Source organism: Panthera pardus, unplaced genomic scaffold (assembly GCF_024362965.1).
Source record: "Panthera pardus isolate Hobbes unplaced genomic scaffold, ASM2436296v1 HiC_scaffold_3, whole genome shotgun sequence".
Classification (NCBI taxonomy): Eukaryota; Metazoa; Chordata; class Mammalia; order Carnivora; family Felidae; genus Panthera; species Panthera pardus.
Window position 1 is genome coordinate 35,100,290 of NW_026526876.1, and position 20,692 is coordinate 35,120,981.

Genomic DNA, 20,692 nt, shown 5'->3' on the forward strand with positions numbered 1-20,692 from the left:
GACATAAAACCATCTCGGTGACGCCAGAGCCCCTTTCATCTCGGGATCTCCCAGCGCCAGGCAGAACCCTAATTACCCCAGCACCCCCCCCTGGCCCCGCCGGTTCCCCCACTGTCATTAGCCCAGTTTTACCAGTGGGGGCCATAGCCTTCCTTTGGCTCCCAGGGCGGGGCCCTGTCTCCACAGTCTGCTCTTGGGGAGGGGGTGTGTGTGTGTGTGTGTGTGTGTGCACGCGCGCGCTAAGGGAAACTGCTCTACCAATTGCCCAGTTTATACTGGGCAGAATCACTTGCTATGTGTGGGGTTCTGGCCAACAGCCTCTCCTAGTTGGGCTGCCCTTGCTCATGTTAGTCTCAGGCTCCTGCATCCTCAGCTTTGCTGGAGCCTTTTCTCTTAGGGGAGGGGGAGTGTAACTGGGGTTTGCAATGCATGGGGGAGGGGAGGGTGCCTCCCTTGGGACCCCTTGGAATTATGGGGATGAGAAAGGTAGCTGGGATGAAACCTGTGGGATGCAGTGTGGGAGGCAGAGTGGGTGGTATGAGGGGTCTGCAGTGGGTGAAGAGAGCCTGTGGGGTGCAGTGGCAGCTGTCCTGGGGAGTCGAGGCTGCATGGTGCAGAGTCAGCATGCAGTAAGTAAACCTGTGGGTTCAGCCTGGGCTTGCAGTGGACATGCAACAGCTGCAGCATGGAGCAGGAGGCTGCATCGTGCAGAGTCAGGGCAGTGTGCAGTGTGAGGTGCACTGAGGGTGGCTGTCTGCCAATCAGTGCCACGTCCTCTCCTCCGTGATCATGTTTGGCTGAAACCCTGGGGAGCAAGGCTATGCTGTGCTGTGCAGTGCTTAGGGGCGCGTGCTGTACCCTGTATGGAAATAGCCTCTTGGGATTGGGCTGCCCAAGGAGTTGAGGTAGAATCCCGATGCATGGGATACATTTATGTGAGATGAGATACAATTTTACTCTGTATCCATCAGACAGAACCAAAGAGGCAATGAGGAAGTCTAGCAGTAATCTGGATTAGGACAGGGTGACTGAGTCCACAGGGGGAACGCAAGAGTGCTACGGTTTTGTCTCCCTTACATTCTGGCTTCCCCCACATCTCTCTGACGAAAGGCCCTAAAGATATCTGGTGAGGGAGACTTTTTGAAATCCTAGACCCAAAGCCATAGAAAATGAAGTGCTTCCTGATCCACCTTCCTCCCCACCCCCACCCCCGCCAGGGGCAGACTGGGGCACTTTGAACTCCAAGACAAGAGTTTACCATTCCCATCTTCTCCTTACCTCACTTCCTTGGCTCCCAGTATGGGCTGGTAACAGACCTAGGCAAGGGCAAAGTGAAGGGCACACACTCTCCAAAGCCGGCATCCTGCCAGATGCTGGGATCCAGCCCAGGTCTGGGCTTATAGCCCCTGCCCAGTGTTGCATCACCCCTCTTTCCACCCCACTCATCCTGCCTACCCCCATTTCTTGAAGCTTCTAGCTCCTCTCAGAGTCATTTCAGCCCCAGCTTCTGTTGTCTTCTTGCCAGGAAACCCCCACCCAGGCTGTCTCCTCCCACCCCCCCACCCCCCAACCTCTGTTTCAGGGCTGAATCCCTGGGGAGAGCAGGGAGGTGGGGCACAAGTGAGTATGGATAGAGACCCTCCAAGGGGATATGCCTGACAGCCCCTTCCCTCTCAGATTTTGGTTGCCAAGGAGGCAGCAGGAACAGCCTGTTCTCTGCGCTCTCATCAGAGCAGCTATGCCTGGGCCCCGCCCTCTCTCCCTTCCTCCTTCCTTCCTTCCCAGACTGTTGCTAGGAAGCACCCCAAGATTTCTCAGGGTCCCACCCCTAGAAACCAGGGGATCCAGATATCTTTCTGAAGAGCCTCCCCCAAAGCCTAGAAGTCAAGACCCCACACAGCATCCTCCACCCCTGCCAAGAAGCCCCAAAGGGTTTGGGGAAACAGGGACAGGCCCTCTACCAGCCTGCCCTGGAACTACCTCTGTGGCCTGGGCCACAGTAATCCCACTCCTCCCCCATCCTGAGCTCCTGGGCTCTGGGTGATGTTAGCAAGTGATGAGGTGTTCAGCAGACACCCCTGGACTCTGGAGACATAGCCCCACTTATTGGGGAGTTCTGGAAAGACAGTGGAGGAAACCTAAAGAGAACCCAAAACCCAGATTTTTCTTCCTCTTAGAGATCTTTCAATCAAGAAAAGGTAGTGGAAATGGAGAAAAGAAAGGGGGGACAGTTTATGGAAGTTGGGGATCAAGTGGCTGGCAGAGATGGGAGACTGGGAAATTTACCAACAATTGCCCTCCTATGGTTAAAATGGCAACTTAATGTCCCCCTACCAATCATCTTTGTCCCATCAGGTACCCTGGGTATGGGTCACAAAACAGAGAGCTAGGGAAGGGACTCAGGCCTGGCTGAACCTGGCCCTTCGTAGCTGAGGCAAGAAGTAGAAAAAGAAACTGACACCTTCTCCAGGTTGTTTTTCAGAGTTTCTCCTACTTTTATTCATTCTTTTGATACCTTTTTTTTTTAAAGCACTTAATATGTGCCAGATATTGGACCCCCTAAATTTTCCAGCTTTTGGTTTCACTCTTGCATACAGCCCCCTCATCTGGCCTTTGCCAGTAGAGAGGGGAGGAGAGGTAGGGGCACAATGTCTTCTACCATAGAGTTTGGGCCTTACTGTATTGCAGCCCTCCCCTGCAATGAGAGAGATGGAACAAGCTGGTGTGAAAGCCAGGAGTATAGAGTGGTTAGTATAGAGTGGTTCTCAGGGCCTAGAGGGAGGGGTGATGCAAAGGACATGGCAGGCCGGCCTCTTTTCCCTGCTGCTGTCCAGGCCTCGGGATCACAGGACGTCTCTTCTCCTCTGACATGGGCGTGTAGAAAGGGAAGGCATCCTTCAGGGTGTTGGGAGAGGAAACTGCTCCAAGGATTCAAATGCTGCCTTCCATTGTCCTGGCTGGTCTCTCGCTGGACCTCTATGGGGCAGTGGGAAGACAGGCACACGAAATGGTGGGAGATCCAGGACCTGTCCCTGAGGTGGGTCCTTTTGGTAAGCTTCTCCCCCATCCTCCTCTCCCCTAGATAAATAGAAAGTAGGGATTTTGATGTAGGGACTGGTCAGAGAAGGGAACTGGTTTGGAACCAGCTGTGTATGAGTGTGTAGGAACAACTCTTTCTTTGTCCATCCACCTGCTGCCAAGTAACTCCCCATAGTGGGGGGACCCAGGCAAGCTTCCAAAGGAAAATGGTTCAGCTGGGGAGGGGAATGACTCAGTTTCCCTGTGGAGAGAAAGGAAACTGAAACCTTCTGTGCCTTGTATGCTTACCAAGTATTTCAATGTTTCTGGGTCTAGACTCTTGTCACTTTTCCTTATACTTCTTTCTAGCCTAGATAAGGAATGTTCCCATCCCTTTGGGTACCCACACCCCTCTTCTCCACAGCCTTTTTTTTATTTGAGAGCATGCGCATGCACACGAGAATCTTAAATAAGCTCCACACTCAGCGCAGAGCCTGACATGGGGCTTGATCCCGGGACCCTGGGCTCATGACCTGAGCTGAAATCAAGAGTTGGACACGCAACCAGCTGAGCCACCCAAGTGCCCCTCTCCACAGCCTCTTACCCCAGCCAAGACCCCACTCTGGCCTAGCTCCTTTTCTGCCACTGCTCCAGTGTTGCCATGTCACTCTGTCTGGCTGGCTTCCACCTGCCCCTTTTCTCCAGCCAGACCAGCCAACAAGATGAAGACATTGGGGCTTGGAACTAAGAGAGCAGGGTTGGGAGCTCAGCCTTCACTGGTGCTGAGGGGGAAGAAATGGACAGCAAAAGAAAGTGGGTAAGAAAGGTTTTTAAGAAGAGTACCTGGGTGGCTCAGTCAGGTAAGTGTCTGACTTCCGTTTAGTTCATGATCTCAAGGTTCATGAGTTTGAGCTCTGGACTGGGCTTTCTGCTGTCAGCACAGAGCCCGCTTTGGATCCTCTGTACACCCCCCCTGCCCCTCCCCCACTCGCAGTCTCAAAAATAAATAAATAAATAAACATTAAAAAAAGAGGTTTTAAAATTTTTTTTAAATATTCATTTTTGAGAGACAGAGAGAGACATAGTGCAAGCAGGGGAGGGGCAGAGAGAGAGGGAGACACAGAATCTGAGGCAGGCTTCAGGCTCAGAGCTGTCAGCACAGAGCCTAGTGTGGGGCTCAGACCCACGAACCATGAGATCATGACCTGAGCTGAATTTGGACGCTTAACTGACTGAGCTACACAGGTGCCCCAAAAAGGAAGGTTTTTGAGAAGGGCTGTATGGAGGAAGGGTTTCCTTTATATCCAAAGGGGATGTCTCTTACCCACAGGAGGATTTTCATAGAGTTCCATGCTTGGGGAGAGAGGATCCAGCCAGGGAGCCTGTGGGTTCTAGAGAGCTAATGTGGTGTGGAGGAAAGAGGTGGTGTACAGAAAGGGTGTCTCTGATATTTACAGATCAGAGAGGCAAGACAGTCAAAGTAGGGAAATTGAAGATGGCCTGTGTCCACAACTAAGGGAGCCCTCCTAGTTCTTTAGGAGTCCAGTTCTTGGGGGGGAATCCTGCCAAGCCTAGAAAAGGAGCTGCTGGTGAGAGGTGGGGGACAGGGAAGGCAGATGGCCTGACTACAAAAGCCGCCTCCCTGCCACTGTGAAGTGGGAAGGAGGCACCCCTCCATCCCCCAGAGATGTGCCAGGCTTCCTGCCAGAGAGGGATGGTTTAAGCTCAGAATACCACTATCCTCAGGGCCCAGATATTCCCCAAATGTACCCAACACCCACTAACTCAGTCACAAAGTTGACAGCTTCTCTCTAAGAGGGGCAGTTTGGCCTATGAGGGATGGGAAGGGAGCTGTAGGATCCAGGAATGGCCCAAGGTGGGGGCCCTGGGCTGCTGTAACCAGGCAGGAGTGAGAGGAAGGAGCAGGCAAAGGTAGAGTGGGGGCCTGGAAGAAGGGAGGTCAGGTTCATATGAGGCTGTAGAGTGACAGGGGTTGTGGTCATCTCAAGTGTGAGTGTATGTGTGTGTGGCTGGGGCCAGTTTGAAGGTTAAGTGTGAGGAGTCTGGGTTCTCCCTCCTTGCTGCTTCAGAAGCTTTGGCTCCATATATTTGGCAGCTGTTTTACAGAAACACTGTTTCCCAGTGGTGTCACTTGGATAGGCACAAAGGGGACCAGAATGGGGGGGGGGTATATGGGGAGGCAGAAAGGCATAGGGAGTAATGACCTTAGAGGGATGTGATCTGGCCCTCCTTCAGCTGCACGCTACCCCCTAAGAACAGGGATCCTTGTCTCCCTGTTGTAATTAGGCTCTGGATACCCAGGATCCTGTTATTCTCTGCCCCAAGGGCCACACGTTTGCTTCCAGAGTCTGAGCACACTGCTGTCCCAGATTCATTACCCTGATGACTGATTTTGCCACTGCAAGGGTGGCCAAAGAATGATTGCTGGGGAATATGGGCAGAACTTGGCCTCATGGACTGGGATATCAACCCCCTTAGGGTATGGGATGGGGGAGCTGAAAGTAGGGGTGGCAGCATACTGGCTTGGGCCTTCATGTTTACTCTTGTCCTCGGTTATAAATGTTAGGGACGATCTGTCCATAGGACAGGGCAGGGACAAGGGCTATATATAGGAAGGGTCAGACATTGGAGCCAGAGGTGGACAGCACTTGCTTTTGAGCTTCTCACTAGAGGGGGGAAAGAAGGGCTCATGCCCAAAGCCCTGAACATAATTATGTACAATATCGTTCCATAGGATAAGCGAGAAATCATATTGTTTTTAATAAACTTAAAGAAAAAAGAGAATAGTTTAGCTTTACAGGAAAACATTTGAGGATAGTAGAGGGTCCCTACATTCCCCATACCCAATTTCTCCTTTTATTAGCCTCTTACATTACATTAGTATGGTATTTTTTTTACAACTAATGAACCAATCAATATTGATTATGTTGTTATTAACTACTGTCTGTGCTTTACTCAGATTTCTTAGTTTTCACCTAATGTTCTTCTGTTCCAGGATGACATCTGGGATACCAAGTTACATGAAATACTTGTGTCTCCTTAAGCCCTCTTGGCTATGACAGTTTCTTAGACTTTCCTTATTTTTGATAACCTTAACTTCAGTTTTCCTTCTTACTTTCCTCTTTTCTTCTTCCCATATTCAAGCAGTGTGCAAGGCCAGGAGATTCTGGGAGGACTGCCAGATTTGGGGGTTAAGTGGTGATGTGTGTAATTGATCAAGCCCTAATGTCGCCTCTGGGATAAAGGTGTGGAAATAAGAACTCTGGTAGACTCAGGGGTGTAGGAACACCAAAAAAAAAAAAAAAAAAAAAAAAAAAAAAAAAAAAGACCAGGAAAGAGAAAAACGTATTGCTTAACGAATGCCACGCCCCTGCTATGCCTAGTAACTAGCATGTAATGAAAGGGTGTCAGAATATCATTTAAACGCCTGGTCGACAGTGACGTCTTGGGGCTACGCCTGCTTGCTAGCGGTCTTTCGAGAGCTCTTCCCCCTCGGCCCCCCGAGTCTCTGTGATGCTTCAGCTCTTACATATTTTTCCCTACAGCAGAGAAACAATGAGGGCTGACTAGTTTTTAGTTTCTTAGCTTCCTCTCTAGCCCAATCCAAGGAACTACAATTCCCAGAAAACATCGTGGCGTGACCTGTCTCCTGCTGCGTTCTTATTGGCTCATGTTTGTTACTCTCAGCCAATAGAAGTTAAGCTCTTTGATAAGTGCCAAAATGGCGATTCCTAGGATCTAGAACTAACTTGTACGGTAGGCTTAAAATTGGGAAGGTGGTGGATGAAAGGGAAATAGGGAATTATAGTTTTAAGGTTGGGGAAGGTGGAGGAGATGGAGGAAGACACTCTGGATTTGAGGTGGTAGGGGCTGAGGGACTTAGCCAGGGCTAAGGGCGTAATTAGGCAATCGGAATAGGCTTAACCCCTTGCTCCCACCTTTACTCTTTGTACTAAGCGCCTTTGACCCCCTCTTCTTAGTGCTCCAGTTTAAGGAAGGGGTGGTTCAGGAGGGAGGAACTTGATAGAATCTCTACCTTGTCCTTTCTCCATTTTTATCGTAGTTCCTTTGTCTCCCTTAAATCTTCCTGGATCCCATTTCATTCTGTTCTGCCCTCCCCTGTTCTTCCCTCACAATCTCTTCTTCTCTTAGCTCAGTTTCACCCACCTCAAAGCTTACCTCCATCGGCCCCTTCTCAGAGTGAAATCATGAAGGTGGTGAACCTGAAGCAAGCCATTTTGCAAGCCTGGAAGGAGCGATGGAGTGACTACCAGTGGGCAATCAACATGAAGAAATTCTTTCCCAAAGGAGCCACCTGGGACATTCTCAACCTAGCAGGTCTCAAGTCAAGTAGGAAGGAAGGATGGGAGGGCTAAACCCAGAAAAGTTATAACCACTCAGTCTTGCTTTGTTTATTCCCCTTGCAGAAGCACTACTGGAGCAGGCCATGATTGGACCTTCCCCCAATCCTCTCATTCTGTCCTACCTGAAGTATGCCATTAGTTCCCAGGTAAACTGTCCCACCTATTCCAGAGAGTGAAGATTTGAAGGTAAAAGTCTTGGAGTAACGTTGTCAGCTCACACTTTCTAGGCGAATTTGTTTGAACACATCACTTCTCTGAGCCTCCATTTTCTTTTGAAAATAATACTTCATTGGTTGTGATGAATGGTACACTAACTTATTCTATCAATAAATGTTCGTGAATGCCTGTATGCGTCAGGGAGTGGTGTAGGCCCTGGGAATATAGCTGTGAACAAGACCTGATCCCAGCACATAAGAAAGAACGAAGTTATGGGTAATAACAGACATGGAAATAAGCAGTCAGTCACAGGATGGATTTATGATGTAGATTAAGACAGTACTATGGGAGTACATGGGAAAGGCAAATAATTCAGTCTGAGCAATCAGGGAAGGCTTTCTGGAGAAAGTGATGTTTAAACCAAGACCTTATTATTAATAGGAGTTAGCCAGGCAGATTGGTGAGAATACACAAAGCAGAAAGAAAAGCACATACAAAGGCTGGGAGGCAAAAATCACATGTTTAGGAACCAAAAATAATTTGTATGGCTAGAGCAGTAGTTTTGGTCTCTGGACCCTTTTATGCTTTTAAAAACCATTGAGACTCCCACAAAGGTTTTGTTTGTATGTATTATATCTATCCGTATTTACCATTTTAGAAATGAAAACTGAGTAAGTTAAAAAATATTTATGAACTTATTTAAAAGTACCAAAAAGTAATGTGTGTTAAATAAAGCCTGTTATGTTACATGTTAATATAAATAACATTTTAATGAAAACTGTATTTTCCAAAACAAAAAAGCTAGTGAGGAAAGTGGTATTGTTTTACGTTTTTGCAAATCTACTTAATGTCTGGCTTAATGGAAGGCAGCTGAATTCTCATATCTGTTTTTGCATTCAATTGTTGCAATAGGCTATTTCAGTTGAAGTGTATGAAGAAAATCTGGCTTCACACATCAGATATTTAGTTTGAAAAGGGCAGAGTATATTAATAAGCTTTTCAGATAACTGGATATTCATTGATATACTAAAATTCAGCAGGTCATGTGAAACCACATCAATGAACTTTAAAAAAAAATTAATTATTTTTAAAATAAGCTCTACACACATGAGGGTTGAACTTACGACCCTGAGATCAAGAGTTGCATGCTCTATGGATTGAGCCAGCCAGGTGCCCCTCAGTGAACTTCTTACACACTGTTAACATTAAGATCTATTGGTCTTTCTCTTGCACTTTTACTCATGAATGATTTTATAATATCATGAATTGATCATGTGGAAAATACCCATTACTGAATTACATAATTATTGACACATTTAATTATATGATTTACATGTCATGGAGCCTCTGGAACATTCCATGTTCAGTTGTGAGAGAATGAGAGTAGAAAAAGCAAATAACATCTTAGCAATATTTAAAAATAGTTTTTTTAAAAATCTTTATTTATGTATTTATTTATTTTGAGAGAGAAAGATAGAATCCCAAGCTGGGTCCATGCTGGTCAGTGCAGAGCCCAATGCATGGCTCGATCTCACAAATGGTGAGATCATGACCTGAGCTGACATCAAGAATCAGATGCTTAACTGACTGAGCCACCCAGGTGCCCCTAAAAAATAGTTTTAACCTCACAGATTCCAGGGGTCCCTGGATTATATTTTGAGAACTGCTGGGCTAGCACTTCAAGAAGGAGATAGAGAGGGCACAAAGGACCTGTGACTGATGCTAAAGAGTTTGGACTTTATCCTAGGATGACAAGTAATCATTTAAAGAGTTTTAAGTGGAGGAATGGTGTGATAGGATATGTATGTATGTGTTTGTATAGACACTTAACATGCAATAAAATGTACAGATCTTAAGATGAATTCAGTGAGTTTTAGCAATTGTAATATACCCATGTCACTAACATTCAAAATAAGATACAGAATGTTTCCATTCTCCCAGAAAGTTGCCTTGTGCCCCTTTCTAGCCCAACCTCTTACTACAACCACTAAATGTTTTTTGTCACTGTAGATTAATCTTGCCTATATTTGGATTCCATAGAAATGGAATCATCCAGCAATACCCTGTACTCTGTCTTCTTTTGTTTAACATAAATGTTTTTGAGATTTATCTATGTGGTTGTGTATGTCAGTAGTTCATTCTCTTTAAATTGCTGAGTAGTAGCCCTCAGTTGGCATGTATTTCTTATTTCTTTTTCCTCTTGGCTTATGTCTGCTTTCCATGTGAGCACGTGTTCATTTACCTTATTCTTTTTAACTGCTGCATAATGTTCCATGTGTACTGTAATTTAGGTTGCTTTTAATTTTTTACTGTTAAAATTGATGTTTCATTAAGCATTCATTCTTATACTTAGCCTGTCTGCACTTCTGGGAGTTTTCCCTAGGATAGATACCTAGAAATAGAATTGCTAGCTTGAAGCATTCCCACATGTTAAATTGCAGTAGATTCTGGGGCGCCTGAGTGGCTCAGTCGGGTAAGCACCTGGCCTTGGTTCAGTTTGTGAGTTCACAGTTTGTGGCCTTCACAGTTTGTGAGTTCATGCCCCGTGTTGGGCTCCATGCTGCTGGTGCAGAACCTGCTTGGGATTCCCTCTCTCTCTCTCTCTCTGCCCCTCTCCCACTCGTGCTTTCTTTCATTCTCAAAATAAATAAAAATTAACAAAAAATTGCAGTAGATCTTGCACATTGCCCTCCAAAAAGGATGGTATCAGTTTATACTCCCTCCGTAGTGTTTGACAGTGTTTCTCAACACCTTTCCAATGCTGGATAGAATAAGCAAAAAATTCCTTCACATTATAATTTGTAATTCCATAATTGTGATGTTGAGCATTTTTTCCATATTTACTGGCTCCCTGTATATCTTCTGGGAATTGCTAATGCATACCATTTGCCTGTTCCTAATTTTTTTGTTATTGTAAAAGCTTTATTGAGATCTAAATCACATACTATACAATGTATCCATTTAAAGTATACAATTTATTGGGTTTTAGTATATTCAGAGTTGTACAGCCACTATAACAATCAATGTAGAACATTTTTATCAGCACAAGAATTCTTACTGCTTTTTAAGTGTCTTAATGTAATTGATCTTTTAATCCTGTTATGGTTTTCTATCACTTTTTTTTTTTTTTTTTTTTTTACTTTTTGGTTTTATTTTCTTAGCATGCAGAAATTTTTAATGTTTTTGTTGTCAGATTTAACCATTTTTTCCTATATGGCTTTTGTCTTGCTTAAGGGCTTCCTTCCCTGCTCCAAGGATCAAAATATATTCTTCTCTAATTTCTGCCAACACTTCACTTTTGTTTTTTGTATTTATTTTGTTGAATCCATTTAGGATTTATTGTGGTGTGAGGAAGAGATCCAAATTTATTTATTTTTCCTAATAGGTGGACAGTTGTTTCAATTGCCTTTATTGACTAGGCCATTCATTGTCATATCCTAAATTCTCTTACAAAGTTCTATTTCTTTTTCTTTTCTTTTCTTTTTTTTTTTTTACAAAGGTCTATTTCTTGGTATTCCAGTTTAATTCATTGATATATTTGTCCTTTCTTGCACTAGTACTTTACTGTTTTAATTAGTATACCTTTATGGTATGTTTGATGTCTGGTTAGACAAGTCTTCCCTTAGTTTAATTTTTCAAAAATTCTTTGGTTGTTTTCAGGCATTTTCTTTTTTTCTTTCTTTTAATGTTTATTTATTTATTTTGAGAAAGAGACAGTGCATGTGTGTGTGCACCCCTGTGTAAGTGGGGGAGGGGCAGAGAGAGAAGGAGAGAGAGAATAGCAAGCGGGCTCTGCACTGCCAGTGAGGAGCCCAACACAGGGGCTCAAACTCAAGAAATATGAGGTCATGACCTGAGCTGAAATCAAGAGTTGGATGCTCAACCGACTAAGCCACCCAGGCTCCCCTAGGCATTTTCTTTTCCAGACATTTTCTATTTTTCATATTTATTTATTTATTTATTGTTAACTTTTTTTGAGAGAGAGAGAGAGAGGGCACAAGTGATCTAAGGGCAGAGAGAGAGAATCTCACGAGGGGCAGAGAGAAAGAGAGGAAAAGAGAGAGAGGGAGAGAGAGAGGTGGGACTCACCCGAAGTGGGGTTCGTGTGTTACCCTAAGTGGGGTACAGTCTCACCCGAAGTGGGACTTGAGCTCACCCAATGTGAGACTCAAACTCATGAACCATGAGATCATGACCTGAGCTGAAGTCAGATGCTTAAACAACTGAGCCACCCAGGTGCTCCTTTTCCAGACATTTAAAAAACATTTTTTTTAATGTTTATTTATTTTTGGAGGTGAAAGAGATGGAGTGTGAGGGTGGGAGGGGCAGAGAAAGAGGGAGACAGAATCTGAAATGGGCTCCAGGCTCTGAGCTGTCAGCACAGGGCCTGACTTGGGGCTTGAACTCCTGAACTATGAGATCATGACCTGAGCAGAAGTTGGACGCACAACTGACTGAGCCACCCAGGCGCCCTGTCCTTTCCCAGACATTTTAAAATCAGCTTGTTAAATTCTTGTAAAAATCCTATTATATTTTAATGGGGATTTTTTTGACTTTCTGGATTTGGGGAATTTGTGGATTAATCTTAGAAAGATCACACTTGTAAAAAAAAAAGATCACTCCGGTTATAGCTTGAAGAATGAGTTGGAATATACACGTGTGTGTGTGTGTGTGTGTGTGTGTGTGTGGAATATACACACACGTGTATATATGAGCTGAAATACATGTATGTATATATATGAGTTGGCATACATATATGTATGTATATGATTTGGAATATGTACGTGTGTGTGTGTATTTTTAAGTTTATATATGTATGTATTTCTTTAAGTAATGCGTACACCCCGCATGGGGCTTGAACTCACAGCCCTGAAATGAAGAGTTGCATGCTCTTCCACTGAGGTAGCCAGGCGCCCCAGGCTTTTTTTTTTTTTTTTGCCCAAGGACCAAATAGTAATACTTTGCAGGCCATGTGGTCTCTGTCACCATTATCCTGTCATTATAGCTTGAAAGCATATATAGATGGTATATAAGTAAATGAATATGCCTGTGCTTTGATGAAACTTTGTTTTAAAAAAAAAAAGATAATGGGTCCAATTTGGCTTGCGAGTCATAGTTTTGCGACCCCTGATTAACCCTTATTGCAGTAAATTCAGGTAAGAGATGATAGTAGCATAAACATGGGAAGTAGCAGCAGAAAAAAAGATGAATTCAAGAACTGTTCAGGAGGTGGCATTGAGAGGACTTGGTGGTTACCTGGATGAGGCACATGAGAGAGAGGAAGAAATCATGGCTAGTGTCTAGGTTTCTGGTTTGGACGACTCGATGGCTGATGGGATCTTAAGGAGACAGTGGGAAAAGAGTAGGGCTGCTGTTAAGGTTGGGGTACCGCTGAGGGGTGGAGATGACACTGATTTTGGCCTTGTTAAGTAAGGTGCCTGTGTGGGCTAACAAAGAGAAGATACTCAGTAGGTCCTTCAACATATGTGTCCAGAACTTAGAAGAAGAGGCCTAGACTGGCACTGTTGATTTTGGAGTTGTCGACTGTAGATGGGATGGAAGCTGTGGGCATTGACAGGAGTGCCTAGAGAGGGTAGAGAGTAAGTACAAGAGAGACCCAAGCCAAATCCCTGAGGAAGCAATCACAGGTAGAGAATACGGCTAGGAAAAAGATGCCTCACAGGAGTCTGAAAAGAAGAGATCAGTGAAGAGGGAAGAAAAGCAAGAGAGCGTGGTATCGAGAGAAGCCAAGAGAGAAGAGGATCAAAGAGTGAAGAAGAGTTTCCTGGTGTTGGGTGCTGCTGAGAGGTCTGTGAGATTGGAACTGAGAAGTATCCATGGGGTTTAACCAGTTTGTTGATGAGCTCAATGAGGAGATTCCTACAGTGGTAAGGACATAAGTGATTGGAGTGGGTGGAATTGTGAACGGAAGGTGGGGAGGTAGAGACAGCGAGTGTGGAGAACTCCCATCTGTGGAGAGAGCAGGATAGAGAGAGTGGTGATTAATTGGAAATGGGGGGAGTGGTCTGCGGGAAGTTCTCTTAAAAATGGCAGAATCTCGAGACATGTAAACACTGATGAGGAAGGCAAGAAGGAGAACAAGGCCAAAGTAACAGTGAGAGAGAAATAAATATATATGCAGGAGTTTCACTACAATCAGCATTGTAAAGTGCTGTGCAAAATTAGTAATTGATTGTTCCTTCCAAGTCCAGAGGCTCTTCAGTTCAGTGCTATGCATGGAGAGGGCACTTAGGAGTAGCTGAGGGTGTTGAATATGAAGAGGAGAGGAGAGAGCAGCCGCAGGGTCAGTCTGGGCTAGCCAGGTGTGCAGCGGACACATAGACGGTCCCCAGCCTCAGAGTCTGGTGGTAGCTTAGAGCTTCTACACTGATAGATACAGTAGACTGGAATAGGTTAAATCCTGCTGTGAAAAACAGTTCGCCATGTGGAAAGTAGTTTTAGGTCTCAAGGGTAGCAGTGCTTTCTCGATACTGTTAGCTAAAATTTACTGGACAGAATTCTGAATTTGGAGACCATAAATACATTAGAACATACTGCATCTCTCAGAACATAGAAAATTGGGGGTTTCTCTTCCGGGAGTTTGGGGTTAGTTTCAGTGGGAACATCCAGCTCCCTCTTCAGGTTGGTATCCAACAAGGTTCATTTCTCTGCCAAGCTCTTGCTATGGGGACATCAGTTATAAATAAACAAATACTCGTCTGGAACGTTATGGTCATTCTGTCCAGGCAGGCTCCCAACTTTCTGATCACCATCAGACACCAGCTATGGCTTCACAGAACATCTTGCTGAGAGTTGTACTAAACACTAATTGTGTATTTAAGTCCTCTGTGTATTTTGCTTTTGTTTATTTAAGAATACTAGTTAAATGTGTCTGAACAGAGAGCACTCTGTTCACATGATGGAGAAATTATACACAGAAGGCATTGCCATGCATGTAAAATTCACCATATTAAGGTCATCGAGGCTGACTTGACTTTCCTCTTGAATCTCTGGAAATTTCTATTCCTCTTGGGAAGACAACCCACGAAGCAGGTGATTATCCTGACAGTTGCTATCATTGTAATCTTTTTTATTACAGTGTATTTTGCCACTGATTTTGAGTATATACTTGTAACTACTTTCTAAAGTATTATTTATATTTTATCAGCATGCAATAAATTTTTTAAATATGACCACTTAATAGACTTTCTCTAGGTTTTAATTTCATGCAGGACACATTGGTTATTTCTTTTCAACTACATCTCCAATCCTATGGATAGGTTTTACTAATAGTGATCCCACATTTTTTTTCAGAATGCTAGTTCCTAGAATTCACCAATCCAAAGTAATAAAAGCTTACTGAGGACCTACTATGTGCTAAGCCTGGGCTACATTCTAGAGAAACAGATATAAATTCACCACTGTTTCTGTTCTCAGCTCACTGTTCAGATAGGCTTTCTCTTAGTCAAATAAGCTTGGAAAGTATTATTTACTGTTTCCATTTATCTTAGAGGTTCTCATTATATACAAGCATATTATGACTCAGCAAAGCTAAGCAAAGAAAGCTATTTAGTCCGTGGTTTCTTAAATTCATATCACACAAAAGCTGTGTGTGTGTGTGTAAAGTTTCTTAACATCTTGGGGACTCTTTGGAAGAACATCATGCAATAAATATTTCTACAGTAACAGAAATGCTGTGTATCTGTGCTAAAACGGTAGCCACTAGCCACATGTGGCTGTTGGGCACTTGAAATGTGACTAGTCTGACTAAGGAACTGAATATTTAATTTTATTTAATTTAAATTTAAACAGCCACTTGTGGCTAGTGGCTTCCCTATTGGATAGTGCAACTTTGGAAGCTACTTTGAGAAATGCTGATCTAAAGGTGTGTTTTTACTTATTCATTCTACCAACATCATAGCAAGTTCATGGTGGTCACTGAGTAAAAGCATCCTTGTCCTCAAGGAGCTCCTAGTTTGGTGGGGGCAACAGGTACCTGCTGTGTAATGATGGGTATAAGGGGATTAATTACTTGGAGCACATGGGAAGGAGGTTGGGGTCGATCAGAGAAGGTGTCCTGGAGGAGTCCTAGAGAGTAAATCCTAGAGAATCAGAGTGTGTATCATGAAATTCACTACAATTTCAGTGTGCAGGTATTACCTGTTCATTGCAGGAAATGTTTCTTCATCTCCAGTTGTTGTAAATAAAAGTACTCTGAGGGCACCTGGGTGGCTCAGTTGGTTAAGCGTCCGACTTTGGCTCAGGTCATGATCTCACAGTTTGTGGGTTTGAACCCTGCACCAGGGTCTGTGCTGACAGAGCCTCTCCTACTCTATAGAAGTTGTAGGAGGAAAGTAACATAACCTCATTCCTATCCTTTCTTCTGCCTACTAGCAATTATTTTAACCTTGTATATAGTGGACAATGAGTGGCATGTGAGCATGAAACACGGCACTTTTGAATGCCCACCCTGATCTTAGTGGGTGTATGCTCATGGTGTCATTTATGGTGATTTTGATAGAAGCAGGGATGGGGACAATGTCTAGTTTTCCTGCCTCTCTTTTCGTGGGTTGAGGAAGGCCTGTTGAAGGGGTTGAACTTTTTGAGCTGCAGAAATTTGAAGTGTCAGTGTTTGATCCTGTCAGCTGTGACGCTAGTTGTCTGAACTTTATCTTTCTTCTTTCCATCCAGATGGTGTCCTACTCCTCTGTCCTCACAGCAATCAGTAAGGTATGACCATAGCCATTTATGAGCTAGGTGGAGGGCATGGGAGCAGAGAGATGATAGTGACAGATGGGACCCCTCTGCTCGCCTGCGCGGTCATGTACACTCTGAGACTGGAGAGGCAGCACGTGATGCCTCTGGATGGCATTGCTGTGTTCCACTGGAGGGAGGGAGATCCTGGGAAGTGGGGGGCTGGCAATTAGGAGCCAACTTCCAATGTTGAAAGAATGCTGAGTCTGAAACCTGAGGTTGGAGGGAAGATGAGTAGGAATTCTGAATATGCCGTCTGCCTCATGTGTGAGACCAGAGGTCGACTGGGATGTTTGTAGTATCATTAACTGTTCTTTCTGCAGTTTGATGACTTTTCCCGGGACTTGTGTGTCCAGGCTTTGCTGGATATCATGGACATGTTTTGTGACCGACTGAGGTAATGGCAGGGCTTGTTAACTTCCGGTATTATCCTAGCGTAAAGGAGAAGCTCCAAGCATGTAGACTGAGGCCAACTCTGTGGATTCCCACACTTCTTTCCCCTCTGCTCTTCTGCACCCACCCACCCCCATCCTTTTCTACTTAGTCCCTTGGGATAAAAGACCTCTTCTCTTTGGAGTAGCTCATATGAAATCTTGTCCAGTGGAAGTTGGGGCTGTCTTCCCTAGGACTTTGCTAGCTTCCCAGCTCTCTTCCCTCATAGGGGCGTGCCAGCCACTCTGGGGAAGATTGGTGTGGGTCATATTTCAGCCTTTGGAGCCAAGACAGATTTTGCATCCTTTCCCGGTAGCTGTCATGGCAAAGCAGAGGAGTGCATTGGGCTGTGCCGGTCCCTTCTCAGCGCCCTCCACTGGCTGCTGCGCTGCACTGCAGCCTCTGCAGAGCGGCTCCGGGAGGGGCTGGAGGCCGGCACTCCAGCGGCTGGCGAGAAGCAGCTTGCCATGTGCCTGCAGCGCCTGGAGAAGACCCTCAGCAGCACCAAGAACCGGGCCCTGCTCCACATCGCCAAACTAGAGGAGGCCTGTATGTCCCCTGGTTCCCCTGAGCCCCACCTGCCACTGTTCCCATAGCTGGTTCTTTAATTGAAAGGGGAGAGGCAGGATGCCATCCCACTTCTTTCCAGGAGGATCTGAAATCATCCCACTTCCTTTTTTTTCTCCCCATAAGCATTGCATACATCCCAGGGACTTGGGCAGGGTGGCACCCGAGCCAATCAACCAACAGGTATTTACTGAGCATTATTGTATGCCCAGCACTGTGCCAGGTGCTGGGGATGGGGGGTGGGGGGCTACCAAAGGAGCATGTGGCAGGGTCCCTGCCCTCAACAAGCATACATGCTAGTGGGGAGCAAGACTAGTATGTGATAAACATGGATGAAGTTAGAGACAAGAGAAGTACACCATCCATCCTTGTGTTTGTCTCCACGCTACTCATCTCCTGAAAGTAAATGACTCTTGTTTTTGAGTGTTGCCTAACATGTCCCTTTGAACATGGTACCTGTCTGCTATCAGGCCTGTTGTATCCTACACCGCTTGACTCAAGTGCAGATGTTAACTCTTGGAACCCTCCAGAGCCTGAAGGAGATAGATCACCCGGCGGGAGGGAAGACTGGTTTTCTGGACATGTTGCCCAAAGACCACAGCCTTGTGGCTTGAGACCACCTAAGGATCTCTTGTTCTCCAGTAACAACAATGCTAGAATGGGTTACATCCAGGTCTTCAGGACATGTTTGGAGAACTTGTTATAGGATTAGTATATTTGTTAACTTTTCAAAGTATGTTTTATTGCCTGTGAGAAGTCCAGAAAGATGACCTGTCTATAAAAATGGGCCTTGTTGACAGTATCTTACCTATCTTGAACACTTGACCAATGTTTAGTGGCTGAAAAGTGAATGAATATTTAACTTAATTTTAATGGATCTCAGGTCTTATTTTTTTGTTTCTTTTTCCCATGCCACATGGAGGTTAACGGGCTAGTTGGTGCCAGTATTCATCATCATTTAACCCTCTGGAGTTGTAACTAGGATAAGTGACTCATAATTAAGTGCTAAATAATGTAGTAGAGACCATGAGTTCAAGCATTTAGGCGGAGAGGTTAGCGGGTTGGACCAGTTGGGTGTGTTGTCAAAGGATCCAGACATGAACAAAAGCTTGAGAAGAGTGGTTTGAGAGGTGGCGATGAGTTGGGGCACCACAGAGGGGGAGAGCCGTGAGAGCAAAGGCCTCGACAGGGTGTGGGTGAACCCAGAAGCCTGGTTAGGAATCTAGCTCGACTGGGGTAGAGAGTGATGGCCACTTGCAAGGCTGGCCAATCCTGATGCAATTTGTGGCCACCTCCCTGTTCTAGCCACTGGACTCCAACCCCCCTGTGCCTCTCTTTGCCACTGTCTGTGTTGAACTGTACCTAGGCTCTAAAGTCAGCCACGTGCATCCCCTAGAAGGCAGGCCTCTGGGAATAGTTTCTAGGGACTTCGGTGTTGGTGCTCACTCCCCTTCTAGAAACAGTGCATGCTGCCCTCAGGCCCCTGGCCTCCATGTCATCCTCAGGGGAAGCCTCTGTGCGTGGTTTTGAGGTCCCAGGGGGGCCAAAGTCGAGGAGCTCAGGGCCATTGTCTTCCTCTCTTCTTTTCCCATTGTGTGTCTGCATTTCCTTTTCTCCACCAGCCTCCTGGACTGCCATTGAGCATTCTCTCTTGAAGCTTGGTGAAATCCTGGCCAGTCTCAGCAACCCCCAGCTCCGGAGCCAGGCTGAGCAGTGTGGCACGCTCATTAGGAGGTACCAGGCTCCCAGGCTGATTGTAGTGGAAGGAGCGAGGAAAGGCCCTGGGTGTGGGTAGGGAGATGTGACCCCTGGCCCCCACCCTTCTGCTCACCTGCCCTCCAACTCTTTCTGTCTCCCATGTATCCGTTCCCTTCAGCATTCCCACAATGCTGGCTGTGCACTCTGAGCAGCTGCACAAGACTGGTTACCCCACAGTCCATGCGGTGGTCCTGCTCGAGGGCACCATGAACCTGACAGGCGAGACGCAGCCCCTGGTGGAACAGCTTATGATGGTGAAGCGCATGCAGGTTGGGGTTCCAGAGTTGTTTCTCTGCCAACATGTTGGGCTGGCCCCTTGGGGGCAGTGGGGAGGATTCTTCTGGTACTTTTTGGGAGAACTGGGTTTCCTCTGATCGTGGTGGAAAGCAGATGGCTGTCATACGTGGCAGTGCCATTTCGCCTGACATCTCTTGTTCTCACACTGGGGTGGGGGAGCACCCTTCGTACACAGTCTCTGAGCTTACCTGATCAGCTCCTGGCCTCCCCGGGGCCTTCAGAATATGAAAGGGGATGGGCACCCTTTTAGGCTTCTCTCTTGGGTCTTCTCACAGCATATCCCCACCCCACTTTTTGTCCTGGAAATCTGGAAAGCTTGCTTCGTGGGGCTTATCGAGTCTCCTGAGGGTACGGAGGAGCTCAAGTGGACAGCTTTCACCTTCCTCAAGGTACCTGGGACAGGGGAGCAACAGAGAGCCCAGTCTAGAAATGGTTCTCAGGAAAAGCAGTGACACCCAGGATCTCTGTCCCGCATTTCTCCCTGCTGGCATTGTCTGCAGCCTGCCGGGTCCCCCAGCGCAAGTTCCCATCGATTCTTTTCTCTGAAAGTCCCAGGGCTATATTTAGCCTACTTGGCAGGCGCCCTCCATCTTTTAGCACACAGGTGCTGTTTAGCTCAGTCATCAACCAGATTGGTACAGGGCAGTTATGGGAGCCAGGGAAGTGGCCCCGGCCCTTGAATCGAGTTCCCTTTTACTTGTGGCATTTCCTTGTGGAACCAGCAGAAGTGAGGGGTCCCTGTGTCCTGTAGACGGGGGGCACCGGGCACTTGGATGCCTGTCAGCTTTCTCATTTGGCCCTAAGAGTGCTTTTATTTCCAGGGTGGGAGGGTTCCTGTCTCTCTACTCAGGGCAGGGGGATGGAGGGGATGACTTTATTTCTGGGTGAGAGAAGAAATTCATCTTCCTGTTTTTCCTCTTGTCTCATTCTCTAGATTCCACAGGTTTTGGTTAAGTTGAAGAAATACTGTCACGGGGACAAGGTTGGTTGAAGAAATAAGATGGGGGAGGGGCACGGGAGCTGGTGAATCCTTGTTTCCACCCTGGAGACACAAGGGCAAGGGAAGGGCCAGCCGTGTGTTCTGGCCCCTGGGGGAAGGCTGGAAGCGTGTGGGCACCTGAGCGTCACGCCCATCCTCCGCAAGGCGGCCAGGCCGCACCAGGGGCAAGGTTGCCCAAGGTGTCCCGGGGCCGGTGGAGGGCCATGGTGCTCTACACTCCTTCCTGTCATGTCACTGGAAGCCTGTGGTGGGTACAGCCGACTTGTCGGTGTTTATATCCAGTGGGGTGTCCTTTAAAGTCTGCATCACAGGCTGTGGGTGTAGT

General features: G+C 46.1%; 1 protein-coding gene across 5 annotated transcripts in view; it reads left to right on the plus strand.

The window, feature by feature from the left end:
* Positions 1 to 20,692, plus strand: part of MED24 (mediator complex subunit 24) — a 32,043-nt gene that overhangs the window by 1,466 nt on the left and 9,885 nt on the right. The window contains exons 1-11 of one of the 5 annotated variants that reach the window (XM_019416048.2): positions 6,369 to 6,795; positions 7,192 to 7,377; positions 7,467 to 7,549; positions 16,251 to 16,289; positions 16,637 to 16,710; positions 17,062 to 17,294; positions 17,439 to 17,495; positions 18,935 to 19,046; positions 19,189 to 19,339; positions 19,643 to 19,756; positions 20,302 to 20,349. In XM_019416048.2, the coding sequence (XP_019271593.1) occupies positions 7,248 to 7,377; positions 7,467 to 7,549; positions 16,251 to 16,289; positions 16,637 to 16,710; positions 17,062 to 17,294; positions 17,439 to 17,495; positions 18,935 to 19,046; positions 19,189 to 19,339; positions 19,643 to 19,756; positions 20,302 to 20,349 (1,041 nt within the window). In that variant the 5' untranslated portion in view covers positions 6,369 to 6,795; positions 7,192 to 7,247. Of the gene's footprint in view, positions 1 to 6,368; positions 6,796 to 7,191; positions 7,378 to 7,466; positions 7,550 to 16,250; positions 16,290 to 16,636; positions 16,711 to 17,061; positions 17,295 to 17,438; positions 17,496 to 18,934; positions 19,047 to 19,188; positions 19,340 to 19,642; positions 19,757 to 20,301; positions 20,350 to 20,692 lie in introns of those variants that run through there. The other 4 variants (XM_019416050.2, XM_019416049.2, XM_019416051.2 and 1 more) reach the window with 4 other exon arrangements.